The sequence below is a fragment of the Malaclemys terrapin genome, chromosome 17, assembly GCF_027887155.1.
Source record: "Malaclemys terrapin pileata isolate rMalTer1 chromosome 17, rMalTer1.hap1, whole genome shotgun sequence".
NCBI lineage: Eukaryota > Metazoa > Chordata > Testudines > Emydidae > Malaclemys > Malaclemys terrapin.
The window spans coordinates 2,860,611-2,882,002 of record NC_071521.1 but is presented as its reverse complement, the minus strand read 5'-3'; the positions used below and the strand labels follow the sequence as shown (position 1 = coordinate 2,882,002).

At 52.3% G+C, this 21,392-nt stretch overlaps 1 protein-coding gene across 1 annotated transcript in view; it reads right to left on the bottom strand.

The window, feature by feature from the left end:
* NR5A1 (nuclear receptor subfamily 5 group A member 1) overlaps positions 1–21,392 on the bottom strand; it is a 56,539-nt gene that overhangs the window by 12,732 nt on the left and 22,415 nt on the right. The window contains exons 5-6 of the mRNA XM_054007627.1: positions 5,821–5,940; positions 2,515–2,662 (exon numbers count right to left, since the gene is read on the bottom strand). Of these exons, the coding sequence (XP_053863602.1) occupies positions 2,515–2,662; positions 5,821–5,940 (268 nt within the window). The remainder of the gene's footprint in view (positions 1–2,514; positions 2,663–5,820; positions 5,941–21,392) is intronic.

The window sequence follows — 21,392 nt, the reverse complement described above, 5'->3', positions numbered from 1 at the left end:
GGGGCAAAGGTGAGGAGTTGCCATTTGATTTGGTTCCTCCTGGTTCTTGATAAAGCTACAAGCTATTTTACAAAGGTTTTTGTCTAATTAACTTAGCGCTTTGGCTGTTGCCAGCTCAGCAGGTTTATTTTCAGCATGTTTGTCTCTGGCGCTCCCTTTAGACTCTACACTGTAATCACCTCTCCCCTCCCACAGACTCACAGATAATGGCAGGTCACAGCGATTTTTGTGTGCGGCTCTGACCAGGTCTGGTGCGAGCTTCCCTTTAGTTTCCACCCCATCAGAGAGGCTTTGAATTGGGCTCGGCGACTCAGAGAACGCAGGGGGGACGTGCCCACAGCCAAGCAGCGCCCAGCAGGTTCTTAGACATCTAGCAAACCTTCGGGTCAGGGGGACACTCCGAGACCTATCATCTGTGCTGCTCCCTCTGGTCTTTACCGCCCCAGAAAACCACCACCTGCAGAGCAGCCTGCAGTACTGAGCCGGGAGAAGCACTGGCCCTATGGAACCTTTGATCCTATGCCGTCCCTCAGGGGCCCGGGCCATGGGGAAAGCCAGTGGCTCTTTGCGCAGAGAACGCTGGAACCATGAGCAGAAGCCCTCATGGCATATGGCCCTGCAGGGAAGGCCCATCCACTGCAAACCTCTGGCTGCTATTAAGGATCACCTCTAATAAAGGCTCTTCTCTTGACTTCCAGCATGGCACCACCCGTCCCTTGTGGCAAACTCTGCTTCACCCATTTGCTCATGTATTCATTCCATGTCTTCAGTGCCCAATACCCATCACCTCCGGCTGCCTCACACGTAGCCACCTCTGAGTGCCTCATGCCCTGCCACAGTGGTGGTCGGTTAACACCCTGAGTGACACTTCATACAGGCAGCACAACCCTGGCTCTGGCAGGCCACACAGGCCAAGTGCATCTGTCCAGAAGGCTCTAGCACCTGCTGTTCCAGGAACTCCCAGCAGAGACCCTGGCAGATCTTAGCCCTTGTGGAGATGACACAGGGGAGAGCTGGCCTCAGCCAGCCAGCAGGACTTAAACGTTTCTGAACAGCACCTTGCACTGAACAGGCCGAAGCGAGCAGGAGCCAGGGAATTGCTCAGAGCAGCTCACCCCAAAGCAGCTCTGAATCCCAGGACACACGTCAGTAGGAGCAAAGGAGGTTCATGTCTCTAGAAACCAGGCTTCCAATCTCTAGCTATGCCGCCCTGACAGGAGCAGCAGGCCCTGTCTGTGTGTTTCTCCTGGCCCACGGTGCCTGAGCACTCCTCTACCCGTGAGCAGCGTAGGGACCCTCTAGCCCACCAAGTCATCTCCAGAACAGTTGGGAGGGCGCTTCCCAGCGCAGGGTGACAGGCGCACTAGCGCTGCGTGAGCTACCGTGCCGAACACTAGTGTGGTCGAGGTGGCACAGGCAGTGGCTTGGGCTGGCCACCCAAGTATGCACCCAGGGGATCGGCGGGCTTGTAGTCAGGCAGCTGGCCCATGCCAGTGCCCGTGCTGCTGGGCTATGATTTTTAACAAGGGGAGCTAGCCCATGTCTGTCTACCTGCACTGAGACACATGCTCCCACATACCCTGGAGGCTGTGTTTCACCAAGCTGAGATCCTCTGCCAGGGGAAGATCAGATCCCATATCCCACTGACTGCTTTGCTCCTGTGTGCATCTCCCTGAATCTCTGACACCCCTTCACACTGCAGAGAACTGGTGCTTTGCAGCCCAAATTAAATTTTAAATTTAATGGAGATATCCCATCTCCTAGAACTGGAAGGGACCTTGAAAGGTCATCGAGTCCAGCCCCCTGCCTTCACTAGCAGGACCAAGTACTGATTTTGTCCCAGATCCCCAAGTGGCCCCCTCAAGGATTGAACTCACAACCCTGGGTTTAGCAGGCCAATGCTCAAACCACTGAGCAATCCCTTCCTCCCTCCCCCCTAGCCTGGTCCCCTTCTCACCACAGTGAGAGATCACTGTCTGTCAGAGAGCAGAGAGGTGTTTGGGAAGGATTTTCAACAAGGAGGCACAATGTGTCTGTGGTGTAAACCCCTTATCTCTGGAGGGGTTACCCGGAGGCGGAAAGGCTTCCATGGGACACACCGTGAGGAGATGCAGTCAGCTTAAAAACAAGTCACGTTCAGTCTGTATACAAGCTACATGGTACTAGTCACGCAGTCCCACTGTGCCTCGCTCCCCCTGTGAATTGGGGAGAACCATACTCCCTTTCTCCCCCTCCTCCTTGTCTCTTTGGGGCAGGGGATGTCTGTTACTATCTCTTCACAGCGTGCCTGGCACAATGCGGCCTCGGTCGTGGCTGTGGTCTCTCGGTGCGACTGTGCCACGAGTAAATAACAACAGTCTCTAATAACCGCTCTCCATGCTCCCACCAACTGGGACAACGCGAGAGAGCAGCCGCTCCGCCGTTCCCTTTGCTGGCTTTGTGCGTGAGAGCGCTTTGCATTCCAGTGTCTCCCCCGGGCACCCCGCAGAACTCAGCCCCTTCTGGGGCACTTACCGAGACTGAAGAGTATCAGGAACTTCAAACACACAAACTCTTGTCGATCCACCTGGAGCGAATGCAAGTGTAGGACTAGTTCTTGTGCCCTCAGGACCAGGTTATTCAGGTTGGACCCTGCTTGAGCTGCGATTGTCGCCATCTCCACCTGAAAGCAAAGAAGGAAGCCGGGTTCAGCGGCCGGGAGCATCACACACTGCAAGGGCCTGAGGAGCGGCGCGTACCCCACTGCGAGGCATCGTGCGGGGTCTAGACCCCACAGTGTCTCTTAGCTACACCCTGCCTTTGGAGACGGCATGAGCTGCTCATTTTAAACCCCCCTCCTGCTCCTTGCCCTAGGGACGGCAAATAGCCAACACCGCAGTGGGTCTGGAGGTGGACTTGAAAAGACTCCTCCGGTGAGATTCACCCCACAGCACAGAGCCGAGCCACGACTTCAGTGGTGCCTAGGTCTTGTACTAGCCCTCTGCACCCTAAGGGTGTCCTCACGGTGTCCCCCACCGCCGTAAGACTGGCTGAATGGGATTTAGAATTATTCCCTCTCTCTGGCTGGATTATCACAGGGAACTGGCAGTGGAGGGAAGGGAACAAACTCCACCTTGGCAGGGTTTTCAGCTAGCCAAACAATAGCTACAGGGCAGCGTGGCTGCATGCACAGGCCATAGGTACTGGAGCTAGCCACATCCCCTGGCTTGAAGCGGTTTCCATCATACGCAGGGTTTACAGTTTGGTTCAATGGCTCTCAGCGCCCCCACTACACACACTGTTCCAGCCCCCCTGGCACAGGTGATGGATTCCCTGATTCCCAGGAGGGCAGGGAGCAGCCAATTCTGGCCTGTGGCTAAAACATTACAGGATAGAGGCAGCAGAACTGCGGAGTCAGGGTGAAATTCATCCCTGGGTAGCCAGTACAAACCCAGGAGACGATTTAAGCCCCACGGCATCCCAAACAGTGCTGCACAGGTCCTCTGGCCAGGATGAATCTCACTTTAGAGAATAAACAGGGGTAACTTGGAGACAAACAAGAGAAAATAGCAATCTTCTGTGTTATTATTTGTTTTAATTTGTATTTAAAGAGGAAGTCCTCACTGCACAACAGCAATGCTGTCCTGGGAATAGCTGGAAGATCAGGCTGCGATTCTGGGGAGACTTTGTTCCCATGTTCCCTGCAAAATCTACTATTCAAACAGAGCTGGTCTGTTCTCACACCCAGTTTCTGTAAATACAGACATGACTGTTGATTTTTCTTATGAGAAACATTTTGCTCCAAACCCAAGAATTCTCCCCTGGCTGGAAGGCAGTACATGCCGGCCGCCTGTGCTCCGGGGATGGTCTGGGTCTATCTACAGATCATTATTTCTCCCCTTGTGCAAAAACAATTCCGGAACCCAGCAAAAACAAAACACCAGGCATCTGCTTGGGTCAACCTTAGTTCACGCAGGAGGCGGGACGGGAGGACCTTCGCCAGAGGGAAAGAAGTAAGACAAAAGTCACCCATTTTTTCTTCCCAGTTTGGGCTCCACGTAGCTGGGAATGCTGAGATTATCTGAAACTACGGAGATGGATTTTGGTTCACATGGGCTCCCATCCTGGAGTCTGAAGTTCAAACGAGCCCCACCGCTAAGCAACCAAAACTGCCCAGGCTGGCCTGACTTCAGCCCTGCAAAGCCACTGAGTTTCCAGTGGCTGCCATACAAAACCAGTTGGCCCATAGGCTGCAGAGCCCGGGGGGGGGGGCACAGCCCGATTACTTTTTGGCCAGGTCAGACCTGAGAATGAGCCAGTGCACCATTTCACAACGTCACTCACTAAAATCTGGAGGGGATGGCTGCATGGGCTGATGGGCCAGGGGCCGGGGGATTAGATTGCTGGGGGCGGGGGGGGATTTAAGAGGGGGGTGTCGATGCCTCCCCCACTTTAAATGTTGCCCCGCAGCCCTTGAATTGGCCCAAGGCTCACCCAAAAGTGAACCCCCCGGCTGCCTCTAAACTCAGGGCTCCTGGGTGTGGCCGTAACCACTGGAGTAGTGAATATAGACCCCAGGTATGTGACGGGGATTCGCCGTCACAGCCCAGTCCACGTGATCAAGGCCAGGAAGTTTAAAAAGCAATCTGCTGCAAAGAAAATGATCCAGCCAGTTAATGAAGCCTGGCTCAGGCCCGCTGAGCTCCCAGAGACATTCTTTCTGCAGCAGCCAGACCGGCCGCAGAGGGGGCTCTGCCACTAGGCACATCGGACGCAGGGTCCGGGGGAATCTCCCGTGCTAGTGGAGGGTTTGGGTGCTGGGGAATCGTAATTTACGTGGAGGTGTCTGGAGAGGGAGCTGGAGAGAGGGAAGGACACTGGACTGGACAAGGAGGATGTTTGGGAAACTGGCATCCTCACAGGGAAGCAGACAACGAATGACTCTCCTCCTGCAAGGACAGCGTTTTGTTTTTATTCACACACCAGTTCAGGAAGGTTGGCCTTGTAGGAAAGGGGATCAGGATTGCTGGCTCAAGTCCTAGCTCCACCCTGCATGACCCTGGGCAAGTCCCTTAGCCTCCCTGTGCCCCAGATCCCCTCTGTAAAACGAGGATAAAAATGCCATCTCTGTGCTCAATTTAGGGGCGGGGACTGACTCTGACTATGTGTTTGTGCAGTCCCCAGTGCAGTGGGGCCCAGATCTGGGGTGGCGCCTCTAGGTCCTACCATAACACACCTAAGAACAATGCAGGGCTCTGTTACTGTTTCTCTTTACATCTTGCTGCCTCTGATCCTAGAGAGATGCTACCAGACCCACAACTAGGGCAATGAAACACATTTAATAGCAACAGATTAACCAGCAGGCACATGGTGCCTTTCACATGCTTTCCTTTTAGATTAAAAACACTGGTTCTGACCCAGTGAGGAAGCAGTGGAATTTCTGATCTCAATTGGGTGAAAACAAAAATGGCAAAGAAAAGTGACTTTTCATCAATCCCCTTTGGGAATAAATGGTGAGAAGGGGAAGATTTTCCTTTGCAGCAATATGGCAGATTTGCAAATCCTGACGTGAACAGGGGCAGCAGAGTTACAAATCGGGAGGGAACCGGTCCCCATATCACCCGGCTCTGGTTAGTATCCCAAAGCATCGTCAGAGGCACGAGGCTGTTCCACTCTTTGTGTCCATCAATCCATCTGCAGCAATAATGCAGGCTCACTATTAGCTATGCTCTCCCAACCCCTTCATGCTGTTGCACCACTTAGCAATGCAGGAATTGCAGTGGAAAGGCACAGTCTGCTGAAACACCGCAAGGCTTTTCCCAACAAAGGAGAGGACATTACCTCCTGGCCCGTCACAAGCAGCATGCTGTGCTCCTTCCCGTGCTGCACCTGCCTGTAGATATGGTCAAACACCAGCAGCTCACTCCAGCAGTTCTGCAGCAGTTTCATCTGATCACCTACCTGAAACACAGTTGCAAACACAGCCATTAAAACCTCTCAGATCTGCTCACAGGTTAGGGACCTGGCAATACAGTGCAGAAGGAAGGTTGGACTTGGATGCAAAGTTGTCAAAGGATGAGGCCTTGGATGCTTTCGAAATGAATGAACTCTCCCCACCACCCCCCAAGCCCACCCCTCCGTCCAGCGTCTCTGAGGAGAAGCGGCAGCAGAGTTCCCTCTGCTCTCTGACATATCGCCCACCCTTGGCTCATTCCTCAAGCCCTTCCTGTCACTGCCGGTCCATGGCCCATTAATGCATTGTGACAGTAGTGTGATCAAACGCATTCCTGGCTCCTGCAATCGGTGACAGGCTGAATTCACATTGTCAGCTGCAAAAGCCCACGTATGAATCAATGTCCGATTTGGTGAGGGCCTCAGTGAGCTTCCCACGTCTCACCCTGTCCCACAACGATGCACAAGGAGCACATGCTGGAGCAGAATAAGGCAGTTCAGCAGCAGAGGCAGCTCCCAATAGGGCTTTCCTCACCTGCAATGATCCCCAGCAAAGCAGAGCAGTCGGTCAATTTCCCTTAAATACTGTATTGATTGGACTGTCTACAAAATGCACAATGCTATTAACAGAGAATTCCCCTGCCCCCGCCCCCGCAGTGCAGTAGCATTGGGTGAAACAGCATAGCTGGAGCCAAGGTGCATGCGTGTATGTACACCTATAGATACAAATGCACACCTTAGCTCCAGCTATGCTGACTCACCCACCACTACACACACATATTTATACATGGCTTTGAGTTTTCCAGCTATGTTGGGTCATGGTCCACATCCCACAGCCAGTGCGCTGGAGAGATATGGGTCTGCATGTGTGTTTGTGGGCTGTTCTGAAGTGCCAAGATGGAAAACAAACTGGTGGACCAGAAAGCATTTTACATTTACCAGCTGGAAGAAGGGAATGCAAAGCACTTTGCATGGAGCAGCGAAATGCAGTTATCTGAAGTCAGACAGCATGTGACCAGCACGGAAAGGCAGGCTGGTCCAGCCGTCAGGCTTTGGGCCATTTCAAGTTGGGTGGTTCTGGTTCAGTCAGCTGAGTTACTTCTTCCCCAAAGGATCAAGGAATTAGAAGCTGCCCCAGAGTGCAAACAGCAAAGAGTGAAGGGCAGGTGTTCAGTACAGCAGAGTTGGGGAAACAAGAGTGGTCTTGTCACTGAAAGAGACACAGCGATCCGCAGGCACCACTGTGACAATTAACATCTTAGCATAAGGAGGTAGTTTGGCACGGCCTCACTTTAAAGAAATACATCAGCTAACTGCACCCTTAAATTTGTTAGTCTCTAAGGTGCCACAAGTACTCCTGTTCTTTTTGCACCCTTAGTCTAACCCAACTCCTCCTCATGCAGCAGAGCGTGGCAAGAGGCCTTCTGCCAGCAGGACGAGCTGTTCAGTGCCCTCATTACATTCGGCACAGTTGGACTCGTTGGACACTTGATGAGCTGAAGTGCTCTGTGAGGGCAGGTCAAATTTTTGCTGGGAATAATTTCTGTTAAGCAATTATCGAACGGAACATTTGACCAGCATCACCCCATTCTGGTGGGTTAAAGCAGGTCAGGTGCGAGATTTGTACCTTGTTTTCTGAGCATGTATGTGGAGAGAAGCAGCATTTAGCCAGCTTGGTCCCCATGGCTTCGTGGTACTCCTACCTCTCCTGAACAGCGTTTCCATGGAACACAATCAGTGCCAATTAATTAAAAAACCCACCTTTTGTGTCTCTGCATGGAGACTGACGGTGTCAGGGGAGAGGCAGAAATACCCCCAGCTCTGGAGTTTGTTGCAGACAGTAAAGCTCCTGGCGTGTCATTTTCAGGGGGGGCTCTCTCATTTGGTGTGCACAATCTATCCCAGCATGCCCTTGGCACGTCACTATAGACGTGTCTGTTATCACTACACAGGCACATACAAAACAGACTGGATTAGACCCCGGGTCCATCTAGTGCCTCCGTTTTGCGTTCGTTCTTCTGGGCCTGTGTGCCCCCTAAATCCCACCAGAACCCTTTGCGTGCTCAGGAGGGCCAAGGCTGTGTCAGCCGTCGGCACGGGGTGAATTTCACCCTCTGTGCACAGTGAGTGCTGGCAGGACTGGCAGTGACTCTGTGGGGACACGGCAAGATATTCCCACCAAGCGAATTTAGAATGCGGAATTGCCAGAATTCACCTCTGCCTTTTGCTCACCCAATCAGGGAACAGAAACTTATGTGACTTATGCAGCTTTTCAAAAGAGCTCCAATTTCAAGCAGTGTCTATTGGACTTTTCGCAGCCGTCCAGCCCACCCGTTGCCTGAAGCATGTTCATCTGAACCATCCAGGGGGTATTTTCCAACATGCAGATACATTTGTGGAAGTTGCGATCTGCTTGTGGACAGTCACCTAACAGGAAAGAGCTAAATCTGGTAAGTGAAACGTTAACTGCGAACAGCTCATTCCACTCCAGCCAGGGCCCCTGTGCTCTATTCCCTACGCTGGTCGAGTAACCTCACAAGCCACATGGAAGGTGACAAGTCACTTACATGCTATGTGCCTCAGTTTCCCCACCTGTACCATACATAGTATGTAATAATACCGCTCTTCCTTCTCTCCCTCACAAGGGGGCTGCAAGACTTAACTACCATTTCTAGCACTATTGATAAGCCCTCCAAGATAGACAGCCTCAAGAATGTACAGCGGCTGGATTCTACCTGCAGTCTGCAGAGGTGTGTCTCCTCTGTACCATGTCTGCAGGGACTGCCTGCTCCTCTGAGCCTGTACAGCACCAAGCGCGTTGGCAGTGCTCAGTGAACCCCCAGGATACAGTCCCGGGAGCTCCTCAGACGAAAGGCACGACAAGGTGCAGAGGTCCTGAGGACATGGGAAGTTGCATTGCACTCAGGAAACAGAAACCCACACGGTACAAGAGAGGGAAGGAGCCAGCCACTGTGCAAAGCAAGTACCAAGCTGGGCGACCTCCACCCCCACCCGGCTTCGAGACAAGTAAGCTTGTTTCATTCACGCTCTTATCAGCACTGGTTTGCCTCCATAAGGCAAGAATCTCACACAACCCGTGCACAAATCTTTAACAAAATGACTCTTGGACGCAGCCCCTCGCCCAAAGCCGCTGGGAGCGAGAGAATGCAATGTTGTTGTTTTACACAAAGGCTTTGTGTCTCCCGGGAGGGAGCTTTGGCTACTTTTTAAATGAAAGAATACAGTGTCCATCCTTCCCTGGCCCAGGAATGTGGGGTGGAGATGGCCCGTTTTGGGGAGTGTAGTTGACTCCAGGCCCGGAGCGCATTCTGCAGGCAGGCCTGGGGGGTGCCTGGAGCTCAGGGAGGAAATGCAATCCTCACCTTCAGGGCAGGCAAACTGTATTTCCGGCTCCAGGACTTGCAAACCGAAGTGACCTCTGCCTCTCAGGAGCCTCTTTTCCTGCCTCCAGGCATTCTTCCCAGCTGCTGCCACATCATCAGCAAACTGCAAACCACAGCAGCCAGCGTCCACAATAAAAGCCAGGTAGCGCCGATGCTGTGAGGCACCCCGTTTTCGGCATGTGGGCACCTCTGGCTCCTTTGGGACTGGTTTGCCCCCTGTTCCCGTTCAAGATTGTACACAGTATAGAGCGAGAGGAAGCAGTAATGAGGCTGTCTCTGGGAAGATCAACAGGGCCAGGAGCATCTGCTCACAGCTGCTGAACAGAGAGGGGCTCCTCACTCACTCCTTTAACAGAGGAGAGAGGAGAGCTAAACCCGAGAGCCAGGTGCTTAGCTGGAATAAATGGGTGTAACTGAGCATCTAGTCCCAAAGCTGCAGCTCCCACTTCCCAATCAGGGCCGGCTCCAGCTTTTTTGCCGCCCAAAGTGGCAAAGAGGAAAAAAAAAAAGCCATGATCAGCGGCTGCTCTCCTGCGCCGCTTCATTCTTCGGCAGCAATTCGGCGGCTGGTCCTTCCCTCCGAGAGGGACTGAGGGACCCGCCGCCGAAGACCCGGACATGCCGCTCCCTTCCGTGGGCTGCCCCAAGCACCAGCTTGCTGCGCTGGTACCTGGAGCCGGCCCTGTTCCCAGTGGCACACAAGTTAGGCCCCACCTCTGCGGCTGGACTTGATTTAGGCCCATTGCTAATTGTGATCCAGTTCTACCCCCTGCCCACAGACCCCCATTCACTCAGTTGGCTCTTGTGGGCTGCTTGTGGAACAGAGCAGGGCAGGTTGCAGAAATCAGGTATCAAGCGACCAGATGCCACCTACTGAGAACAGGATCCACGTTATTATGTTTAGAACCGTACATCTTTTCCAATATATATGGCATTAGACTGGAATGTATCCAACCAGCCACATGCACCAGACAAGGATCCTTCTAAGGGATCAGAATAATTGTAAGAACTAGTCCCCTTTTCAGGTTTAAATGCAAATAAACGTGTCCAGTGCAGCAGGCACAAAATACAGCTTTTGTTTTAAAAAAATTACAAAAACTAATACAAATGTTTTCATGATTTAAAAAATAAATAACAACTGGAACAGTTATTAGTTTGCATTTAAAGTATCCCCCTCCACTCCACCCCGGATTGGAAGCCCAAACACTGCTGGCCAGGCAAAGAGAAAATAAACAACATCCGAAATAAAAAGCAAAGTCGGGGGGGCGGGTAATTCTTTCATCATGACTCCACGCCCTCCTCCCCCATCCCTGCCCCCTCCCTCTCCCTCTCCCCCCACCTCCCCAGCCCCCTGCCAAGCCTCCAAACATGCCCTTCTCCCATCCCAGCAGTCACCAGCCACCCACTGCCTGCTTCCTTGCTCCATCTGGCCCCAGCTCTTCATGCTACCCATGCAGAGCCAGTTCCTCACTGCCCCGAGGCCCAGGTGTGGCCCATCCCTGCTCTCCCTGCTGGCTCCTGGGAGAAGTCAGGAATCAGCAGCAAAGTGAGGGGAGACAGCTGGGGTGGGCTTCCCCCGGGTGCCAATCTGCCCTGCCTCCTACTGGCCACACACTCTCCTCCCCTGGGGCTGCAGCCCTAGGGCCTGAATCTGCACTGGCCAGCACCTCGTGCGCAGGGAGCTCACACACTCTCCGTCAGGTTCGGCCAGCCGCTTTGGCCAGGTGCAGAGAGCTGCACAAGGTGCTAGGCAATGGAGAACCAGGCCCCTAGCAACCACCGCTAGGGAGCAGCCAGACGCTGCAGGGTTAACTGCTATTCTGCGTCTCTCTCCCTGGGCGCCCCGGCTTTCCGCGGGGTGAAGGACACTGCAGACATGTTGCTTTGTTTAACGTGTGGGGGGGAAGGAATTCTGCCGAGATCTTACCACACTTTGCTCCATTGTCAGCCCAGCTGCCAGGGCCTGGGTTAGCAAATCACCAGGATTTGGGCAGTGAGGAGAGAGGACAAAACAGCAGAGCTGATCCTGTTTAGACCGGTCAGGCACCTGAATCCGGCCTGCGTCATCAGCTCTGGGGAGCAGGAGTGAGTCACTAAGGCTGGAGTTCTCCCAAGGGCCAAGCACACTGGGTGCATGTTGAGGGCTGAGCCCTTTGGAAACCTGGCCAGGAGTGCCACGGTGGGAGCTGCTATTGGAAAGCTGGACCCTTGTCTTGATGCCTAGATGAGTCCTGAGCTCTTCTGAAATCTGAGCCCCAGTGGCGGGTGCTGAACCCCTGAACATCTGGCCCTGAGCTCTGGTGAACATCTGGCCTTGTGAGACGATACACTGTTGTCAGGGAAGGAGGAATGGGAGAATTAGCAGATGATGTGTGAACCTCAGGAGTTCTAAGTTCTGTAGTGAACCTAGAACTTGTGGGGTTACAGCGGGTCCAAACCTAACAAGCCAAAATGAGTTTCCCCCTCCCTTTTTCTATAGGCTGATCCATCTGGTAGCATGAAGGATCCTGGTTCTAAATGATTTTTTGAGTGGCTTTCAATCCCTACAGGGAAGCCACCCTCGTCTTATCCATCAGGAGGGAAAGAACCCACATTACTGTATGCTGTGGTCTACCAAGCGCTGCTGAGCACTTTGGGGTGAGATAAGAGGGAGGAAAGTGTATCATGAATATGAGGAATACCTCCTCCAAGAATGAATTCAAGTCTATTAGAAGAGCCTTGCAATGCCATTGCGTTTGCTGCTTTTAATAGAGGGAAGACAAATGCAGTGTCATGGAACTGGATAATATCGTCATTCTGCTGAAAGGGCGGCAATAAACCAGCGTCTGTAGATTGCAAAGGGAATAGACATCAGACAAGAAAGAGCGTTATCGTTTCTATGCCCAGCAGTCTTTGAGAATTACCTGGGTTTATTTGTGAAATGCTTTGGGTGAAGTTGGAGTTCAGGAGAAACGGACGGACGGTGCTGGGTACAGACAAAGGGCAGGAAGCCTTTCCTGGTGCTTCCTCCACACTCAGCTCTTCCAATGCGGCTGGATCCTCCCCCTCTGGCAGCCCAGCTATGCCAGACCTTTATTCCAGCTTTGCTAGTGTCCCTGGAATGCACAGCAGAATGTGCAAACCTTTGTTGTGACTATACGTGGACCCAGAGGGCTTGGAAGTGGGGCTACCAAACTCCAGGATTCAGTCGATAAATGCTGTCCATCCCTACTAAATACATGGTGAAAAATCAGTGGGTATCCGGTGGCCCCATCACATGTGCGCTAGTGCTGGGAGGGACCCACTGCCCTTGAGCACTCTAGTGCTGCAGAGAGTGTAACCTGGTGCCTGCCCTTCCTTTGGGGCAGGGCAGAGGGAGGGTGGAACTAGCAGCATTGCAGGGATGGCTGAATGCCCCCGAGGAGGTGTGTCCACATTGGTGTGGTTATGGAAACACCACACCGTTAAAACCTGCTTTGGATTTACCATGTAAGTGGGATTGAAATGTGTTTGAACTGGGTTCCAGCATCTCTCAACAGCCTTGGACTCTGCAAGGCAATAGCACGGTTCAGACATGATTAAAAGCAGTTTAAATCCCTTCTATGCTGCAAGATCAAACTGCATTCTACCCATGTCATGCGCTACCAGGTTATAGCAGGGACAAAAATCACAATCAAACTCTCTGAACTCCCAGCATCTGTATGTAAAGGCTCCTTCCCTTGGCTTTCCCCCTGCCCATTGAAACATGCCCATTGACTTTGGACCATCAGCCCCATGAATCTCAGTTGTTGGGGCTTTGCTTTGGTACATCTCCATTACAGATACAGAGGGTAGAGCTCCACAGAGAGACCATCTCCATAAAACCTGTGAATTACCAATCTCCTCTAACAAGAAGAGGACTCTTAATGGATGGCCATTCATAAAACAGAATCCGTCAATCATTTCTTGCAGAGATGACACGCACACACATACTCTTCTAAAAGCTAAGCAAAGAGTTTTCCTATTTAATCAAGTACTTTATCAAGGACCCAAGACACGCTATCTTTAGAGAGCACATTCTTCATTTTAAAAGAAAGCGTCTAACCTGTTCACAAAACCCAGTAACGGACATTCCAAGACCTGGCGATCACCCAGCTGCTGCATCCACAAGAAAATTCCTTTATGATTAAATAAGGTTTTCTTTTGGCATGATCGGAGCTCTACATAAAAATCCATTTACCTGTGATAAATGGTCTTTGGAATAGAGATGGCTTGGTAGACACGGCAGAAGCTATTTCAACACATACAACATAACAAATTACCAGAGACCTGGTGTTGCTATTAAGAGGCACAAATTGTTTAAAGGTCTAGGCAACATGGTCACCTAATGCAATAACTTGTCACTGCTAAAAGTCTGGGTTCAAAGCTAGTAAAGCTTATATAGCGAACAATAAAAATTCCCTAGCAGTTCTTCATACTTCCTGAGAACAACATGAAATTTAAAAGCCTTGAAAAGTACTCAGCTTCACGAGTTATCTGAAGGGACTTTAACTAACATGTCTAACGATTAATCATTTTCTTTTAAACCCATATACGAATCTCAAGAATTGTCGATGAAGTGCCTAGATCAGCATTCTGCACGTTCCTTAGCATTATGTTGCAAGGAAGATGCATTCTTCTGCATGAACAAGAAATGAAGATGGAAGATGCATTATAGACACCTCATAGCCTCACAGCGCTAAACACTGGTGCTGTTTTCCCCATTATGGGCTGTCTAACAATCACTGAAAGGATCTGGGCAGTGAAGCTCCTACATGGCTCAATGACACAGGCTCACATTTTCAGCACACACCTAAGGCTCTGTGGACACACAGCAGGAATTACATGCCAGCCCCCTGCCCTAGGTTCTGCTTCAGAAAGTCATGCCCAACATTTTCATGGGGTTTAGCCACACACGTTACTGCTTTTCAGGGGAGATGTGCAGCATCCAATAGGCAGTGGCTGGGTTGCAGCTCCTGTCACTGTTACCATGAGATAAGCCCCCAAAGCTCATTTGCTTTCCTTTGCCCTATTCCACCTCCCATCTTCCTCATTTCCAGCCCAGCCTGACTTTTCTCCTTTCCTCCTAATCCTGCTCTGGCTCTGCCAGGCATTTCTCTTCCGAACATGCCTCCCACTCTGTGAATTCCACCCTCCTTTCTCTTGGCCCTACCTGTCCCAGGTCTGCCCATCTGCCTTGCTAGGGCTGATCTTTCTAAATCCCTCTGAGTGCAAGGAAGGCCCAGAACGTGGATCTCTGCAGATGCACAAGTGAGGCAGACCGCAGGAAGGTGGACGTGAGGCAAAGCTTCTGGGAGCATTCAAGGCAAAATTAGCCAAGTCCATGGAGTGGAATGTACTGCATGTGATCCTGTCCTGCTTGATGCAGGGGAAGAAAGGGACTAGCTGACCCACAATTGGCTGTTGAAGGGAGAAGGCCTGTAGGTCAGGGAGAGAGTTCAGATTTTGCGAACCCCATCCCTGCCCAAGGCAGGACCTGCCTGTGCTCCTCCCGTGAAGGAGGGCTGATCTCAGAAGAGCTGCACTCCGAAATGGCCGAATCCCAGCCTGGCCCCATTAGTAAGTCTTTAGCACCAGAAGCATGCGGGGCAACTTACAGAGCAGGAGGACAAGGTTCAAGAAAGCTCCAGTGTTCCTTCATAGATTCATAGATTCATAGATTCTAGGACTGGAAGGGACCTCGAGAGGTCATCGAGTCCAGTCCCCTGCCCGCATGGCAGGACCAAATACTGCCTAGACCATCCCTAGTAGACATTTATCTAACCTACCCTTAAATATCTCCAGAGACGGAGATTCCACAACCTCCCTAGGCAATTTGTTCCAGTGTTTAACCACCCTGACAGTTAGGAACTTTTTCCTAATGTCCAATCTAGACCTCCCTTGCTGCAGTTTAAACCCATTGTTTCTGGTTCAATTGCCCACTTTGCCAAAGACTCCCTGTGTGACACTGGGCAAATCTCCCGGTGCCTCAGTTCCCCCTCTGACTAACAGCACTGACCTGCCCCACAGGGTCAACGCAGCAAAGAGCAGGAGGCTCTCATATACGGTGGTGATGGGGGCCAGAGAAGTACCTCAGACAGCTCAGATGCCCTCCAGAAGCAGCTGACCCACTAAAAGCTCAATCCTGGGGCCTCACTCAGCCTTCCAGGTCCTGTTGAACCCTACGGGTGTTTTGTCCCTGGAAGGACTCAGCCCAAACCCTGACGGAGAGGAAGGATTGGGGCTAAAGCAAAGCGTCTCAGCCAGGAGCTTTAGCACAAGCCTTGCTAGCTCTACCATGCGTGTGTTGGGTTTTTCGATTAACTTTTCTCTGCAGGGAAGTATCAGGTTCACAGCCATTGAGGAAGAAATTCCTTAGGGGGCTTGAGGGCTCCACCCTGCATGCTGGGAGCCCAGCGGGGCTGAACGTTTTCCCCATTGGGGCATGACAGCAGCTCCTGGGACTCATGATGGCAGGAAGGATGCATGTGTTGGGGGCGGGGCTGGGGCGTAGCTGCTCCATTACATGGACCGAGTGACATTTAGCAGAGGACGAGGCTGAGTCTAGGTCTCACTGTCTTCAGAGCCTTCAGCAGCAACATCTCCCTTTTCACGGTTCTTGTCTCCCTTACCTAGGGACCGAATGGCTAGGCAGCAGTTCCGCAGAAAATGACCTGGGGGTTACAGTGGACGAGAAGCTGGATATGAGTCAGCAGTGTGCCCTTGTTGCCAAGAAGGCTAACAGCATTTTGGGCTGTATAAGTAGGGGCATTGCCATCAGATTGAGGGACATGATCATTCCCCTCTATTCGGCATTGGTGAGGCCTCATCTGGAGTACCGTGTCTAGTTTTGGGCCCCACACTACAAGAAGGATGTGGAAAAATTGGAGAGAGTCCAGTGGAGGGCAACAAAAATGATCAGGGGGCTGGAGCACATGACTTATGAGGAGAGGCTGAGGGAACTGGGATTGTTTAGTCTGCAGAAGAGAAGAATGAGGGGGGATTTGATAGCAGCCTTCAACTACCTGAAAGGGGGATCCAAAGAGGATGGATCTAGACTGTTCTCAGTGGTACCAGATGACAGAACAAGGAGCAATGGTCTCAAGTTGCAGTGGGAGAGGTCTAGGTAGGATATTAGGAAAAACTTTTTCACTAGGAGGGTGGTGAAGCACTGGAATGGGTTACCTAGGGAGGTGGTGGAATCTCCTTCCTTAGAGGTTTTTAAGGCCCGGCTTGACAAAGCCCTGGCTGGGATGAATTAGTTGGGGATTGGTCCGGCTTTGAGCAGGGGGTTAGACTAGATACCTCCTGAGGTCCCTTCCAACCTTGATATTCTATGATTCTATGATTCCTTGGAACCCGCCTGGTTTTTCAGCGCAGACTCTTTCACCTTTTTAACATTGCAGAGGTTAAAGCAAAAGGTAACAGGGTCCTGTTAAAGCACGGCCCCGCCCAGCCGTAAATCAGGAGCCAGAAGAGTGGCTGCACAAGGAATACAGCCAGCACAGTACTTCTCCTGCAGGGAACATCTGCAGCTCCTTCAGGGGCAAGCGCTGCCACCTCGGCCGCGGGGTGTGGACAGGTCTCTGGGGCCGGTGTGCTGGCGGCGCTGTGGAAACGGAACGTGCAGGTTCTGCTGGAGAATGTCCTGCAGCGTTAGAGCCGCAGGCGGATCTAAGAGAGTGACCTTTGCCAGCGTTACATTTCAGAGCCACACAATGTCGCCAGCACCAGCATCCTGCTGACCTGTGACACCTCTTTAGATTCCTCACTGGAGCTCAAGGTCTCAATGAAAAGCTCCGCAGCTGGCACAAAGAGCAGAGGAGACAATGGCATGCTCAGCTTGTGCTGTGAGTGCTGACCAGGTTTGCTCTTCCCAGCATTGCTGTGGTGCTGCCAAAACAGTAGGTCTTTTGCCAGAGTTCTCACGTACCCGCTCTGGGAAGCTTTCAGCAACCCCCACCAAAGGGACAAGACCAGAACTTCTAAAACCAGAAGCACCATGTTGCCCTGCCAAGCCCCAGTGCAGAGCAAGGTGCCAGGAAGTTCCTCTTTGTGATGAACTATGATTTTTAAAAGTGCGATTGCTGAGTTATTTTTCACTTCTTCCCCCAGGGACCCGGGCACTTTCAGACCCTTTCATCAAACAAAGAATGTAGATGGTTAGTTTCATTTCTGTGGCGACACTGGAGGACCGGATAGGAAAACGTCATTGTAACAGAGAGAATTCTGACCCACTGCATCAAATCACTGCACATGGAGCTGGCGTCTTTGAAAAGTGTACCAGAGATGGCTGACAACTGTCTCTCACTTCAGAGCTGATGAATTCAAGGAGCAATCTGTGGAATTTTTGCCAAGTGCTCTATCACCGGAATGTTCTACGCAACATCTTCAAATGTATTTGGTATAAAGCAAGAGTGACTTTATTAGTTTTGTACAAGTTGTCTGCCTTTAACTTTCCCTGCATGTTAGAAAAGCCACATGGCAGGCCGAAATAATGCTGGTGCCAGATAAAACAAATAATGGTTCTAATCCTGTTTTGTACATCTGTAGTACTTCTGTGGGTGACAAAGCACTTTCTAACATGCCGATTAAAGGGTTACACCACACCGGTGAGGTAAGAATTATTATTTCCATTTTACAGCTGGGGAAATTGAGGCACAGAAAGGAGAAATGGTCACACAGCTAGAGAGGGGCAGAGCCAGGGATGGAACCCCGGCGTCCTAATTCCAACACACTGAACCCGTTTTGGTCCTCTACTGTTCTCATCATGAGATGATGAAAGACAGCAGCAGGGGGTGAAGGTGACTCCTATTCGCATCTGACAGAACTAAGCCCGTATCCTCCGGGCAAATGTCAATAGCACAGAACCCACCCTCAGGACTAGCCTCCTTGTTGGCAGCCTCAGCTGAGGGGCCAATGAATGAACAGTCCCTAGAAAATGAACTCTACCCTGCTCCTTGGAAATGGTGCCCCTGCCTGGGCTTGCACTCCTCTGCCCACGCTGACCCTGCTCTGCAGTAAGCTGAGGAGTTCAGGCCCCAGAGCTGTCAGCTCAGCACCTGCCAGGAGCACCAGAGTCCATACATCAGGTTTTAAAGCTTGATTTCCCTTGTGAACGTTCCCAGGACCTTCTCGCCGGTAACCTGGACAGAACTCGCTCTGGGCAGCTAGAAGGAAATTTCACGTCCGTGGCTGTGGTACACAAAGCCACCAGTTTCTTTGATGTGCCAATGTGATGCGCCGGCTGCATCTTTGCACATTTTGGTCTTTGCACATTTTTGTTTAGGAAAAAAGGCCAGTTTTTATTTAAAAAAATGGTTTTGAAATAAAATATCTCCAGCTGTAATTATTTCTCAGGAGGGTGGTGGCACTTGTGGACAAACCCCAGATTAATGCAAAGCCTTTGTTACATTAACTCTGGCCATGAATCTCAGTTTTCGTTCCAGTGAGCACCTCTGGGCTGTATTACATCTCCCTGCCTAGGCAGCCTACGAGAAACGTCTCTGTTCATATAGAGGGTCAAGCAAGGGTGGACGTGCCCAGAACTGTTCCCCAGATTTGGCCTCTCAGACAGAATCTGCTGGGGAGGCGGAGATTGAGGTAACAATTACAAGGGGCAATTATTGGGTGCAAGTAGGAAGTGTCACCTTGCCAATTGAGAAGTGAGAAAGTGGGTTCCTGTTCTGCCAGTAACTGACAATCCAAGCTCTACACTAGCTGAAGGCGTTAATGGTCAGATGCAGGTCCCTGTCCCCCGCCCCCTCTGGTCAGATACCACAGGGACACGCACCCTACACTAAAACAGCTAGTTGAATGGCTGTTTCCTAATGCGAGCAGCCAAACGTGCCTTTTTAATCACCTGCAATAACTTGACCTGGAGCAGAACGACGACGCTCCGAGTTAGCAAAGTGAACAGGACCAGTCCAGCCTGCTCCGGTTTGGGGCCAGTCTCCCACCAACACCACGTGCAACGGCTGCCACCTGACAAGCCTGCTGAGCTCTGCCACATGTGGCCACGTCCTCACAGGTGCCCTAACCCCACACTGTGCCCACAGCTCCGAAGGCCCCTCCCCTCACAATGGGGGCTCTCCCCAAAGGAGAATGGTACCCACATCTCCAAGGCTTTAGTGACTGCGATATATAACACAACTCAGCAGGCAGAGACTTCATCTCCCCACTGGGAACAGGGCCGGCTCTGGCTTTTTGGCCGCCCCAAGCAAAAAAAAAAAAAGCAAAACCTGCGGCGCGGCCGGAGCGCGGGTGCAGGGGGACCGGCTGGGGGGGGGAGAGGGAGGGAGCGGGTGGGAGAGAGAGAGAAGGGGCGGCCAGGGCTACAGCAGGGCGCTGCCACGCGGCCCCTCCTGCTGCGCCACCTCCTGCTGCCTGCCGCGAGGGCTCCGCTCCGGTCGGCGGGGAGGGAAGGAAGAGGACTGCCCTGCAGGGTGCTCTGGTTCTCCGCGCCGCCGTCCCCTACAGGGCCGTGCTGCCCTAGGATTGGGCAGAACGCCGCCTCCAACAATCTGCCGCCCCAAGCATCAGCTTGCTCAGCTAGTGCCTGGAGCCGGCCCTGGCTGGGAAAAACAGACACGTCATGGCCCCTTGGTATTTCTATTTGCTCCTACCAGCATGGGTCATTAGAGGGAGAGACGGGGCCGTGGGGAGAGAGACTGGCTGGCGACCAGACAGCGACCGTCACGAGGAATTGGATTGAACCCCAGGGCGTATGACGCTAGCCGTTGCTAGAGCATCCATGAGCAGAAGGAGATTTTCGATAAGCCAGAAATGCTTTGGCCGATAGTCAGGAGATGGGGTCAAGATGACCCATGTGTATTAAAGCCAAAGCAGTAACCAGCTACAAATAGCTCACAAGAATGAAAAAGGAAGCCCGTCCAAAAGGCAGACACGGCGAGCGCGGCCCGTGGCCATCCCTCCACCCTGGGGAACGGAGACACCCTCGGGATTTTCAGCTGCTCCCTGCTGATTAAGGTCCGTGACCCATCCTGGGAGGAAATAACTACCCCCTTCCCCTGGCTGCAGAAGGCGACCATCACAGTTCCACTCGGGAGGAGAGCAGGAGGAGGGGGCTCAGAATCCTTCACCCCACATGGAGCCCGGCTCCTGGAGGGCTCCCTCCGTGTCCCCAGGGAGTCGAGTTTGGGGCAAGGGATTCAGTGGCACCAGATACTCCCGTCTTGCGGCATCAATGGACAGAGCTCTGCCCTCTGCCTCCCTCCCTGCCCCACCCCAGGAGAGCCCTGGAAGTGAGAAGAGTTACATGGATTGGGTGTGGGCTCCAGCCCAAGGAAACATTCCCTCTCCTAACGGTGTTTCCCAGGGACACCAGCGATCCTGCGCTGCTCCCCACAGGAGCCCACAGCCTCACGGCCCCAGGAAAGCAGCACTGCAAGCCATGCACAGAGAGGACCCATGTAGTAACATGCTAGTGTTTAGTGTCAAAGACCTGCCATTGTCCTGTGAATCAGGAGCAGCCCAGAACTTGGGCCCAGCCGAGCCCCACAGCCGGGAGCCAAAGCCCAAGGAGATTATTCAATGGCAGCATTAGCAGAGGGCCCTGAAGGCACTAGACTGGGGGAATTATCCTTCTGAATCCGGAACAGTGCCTGGCTGAAGAACCTGCCCATGCAAGCTCCATGCGTCCCGTCACCCGCCCTAGCCAAGCCTCGGCAGAGTCCCCAGAGAGTCCAGCTTCACTTGGATCCCCCAGAATCTCTGCACCCTACAAAATGCAAGCTCACCTCCCAGCCTGCCCCAGGCGAACGCAAGGGACCTGGGAAGGGAGCAGAGCCTTTGTAACAGACCTCATTGTTTTATAAAACCTCTACAAGTGGAAGAGCAGCCAACAGAGAGATGGTCTCCTCCTCCTCCACTCTCCTCCCTTCCCCATCACTCCCTTGTTCCTTTTCCCTTTCTGCAAAAACAGAGTTAAACTGAGTTCTCTCCTCAGGCAGGACAAAGCCAAGCGAGCGGCAGAGCGAGTGCTGCTGGTTCTCAGAGGCACCTTCCCTAACACAGTGCAACAGGGAGCTTAGGGTCTGC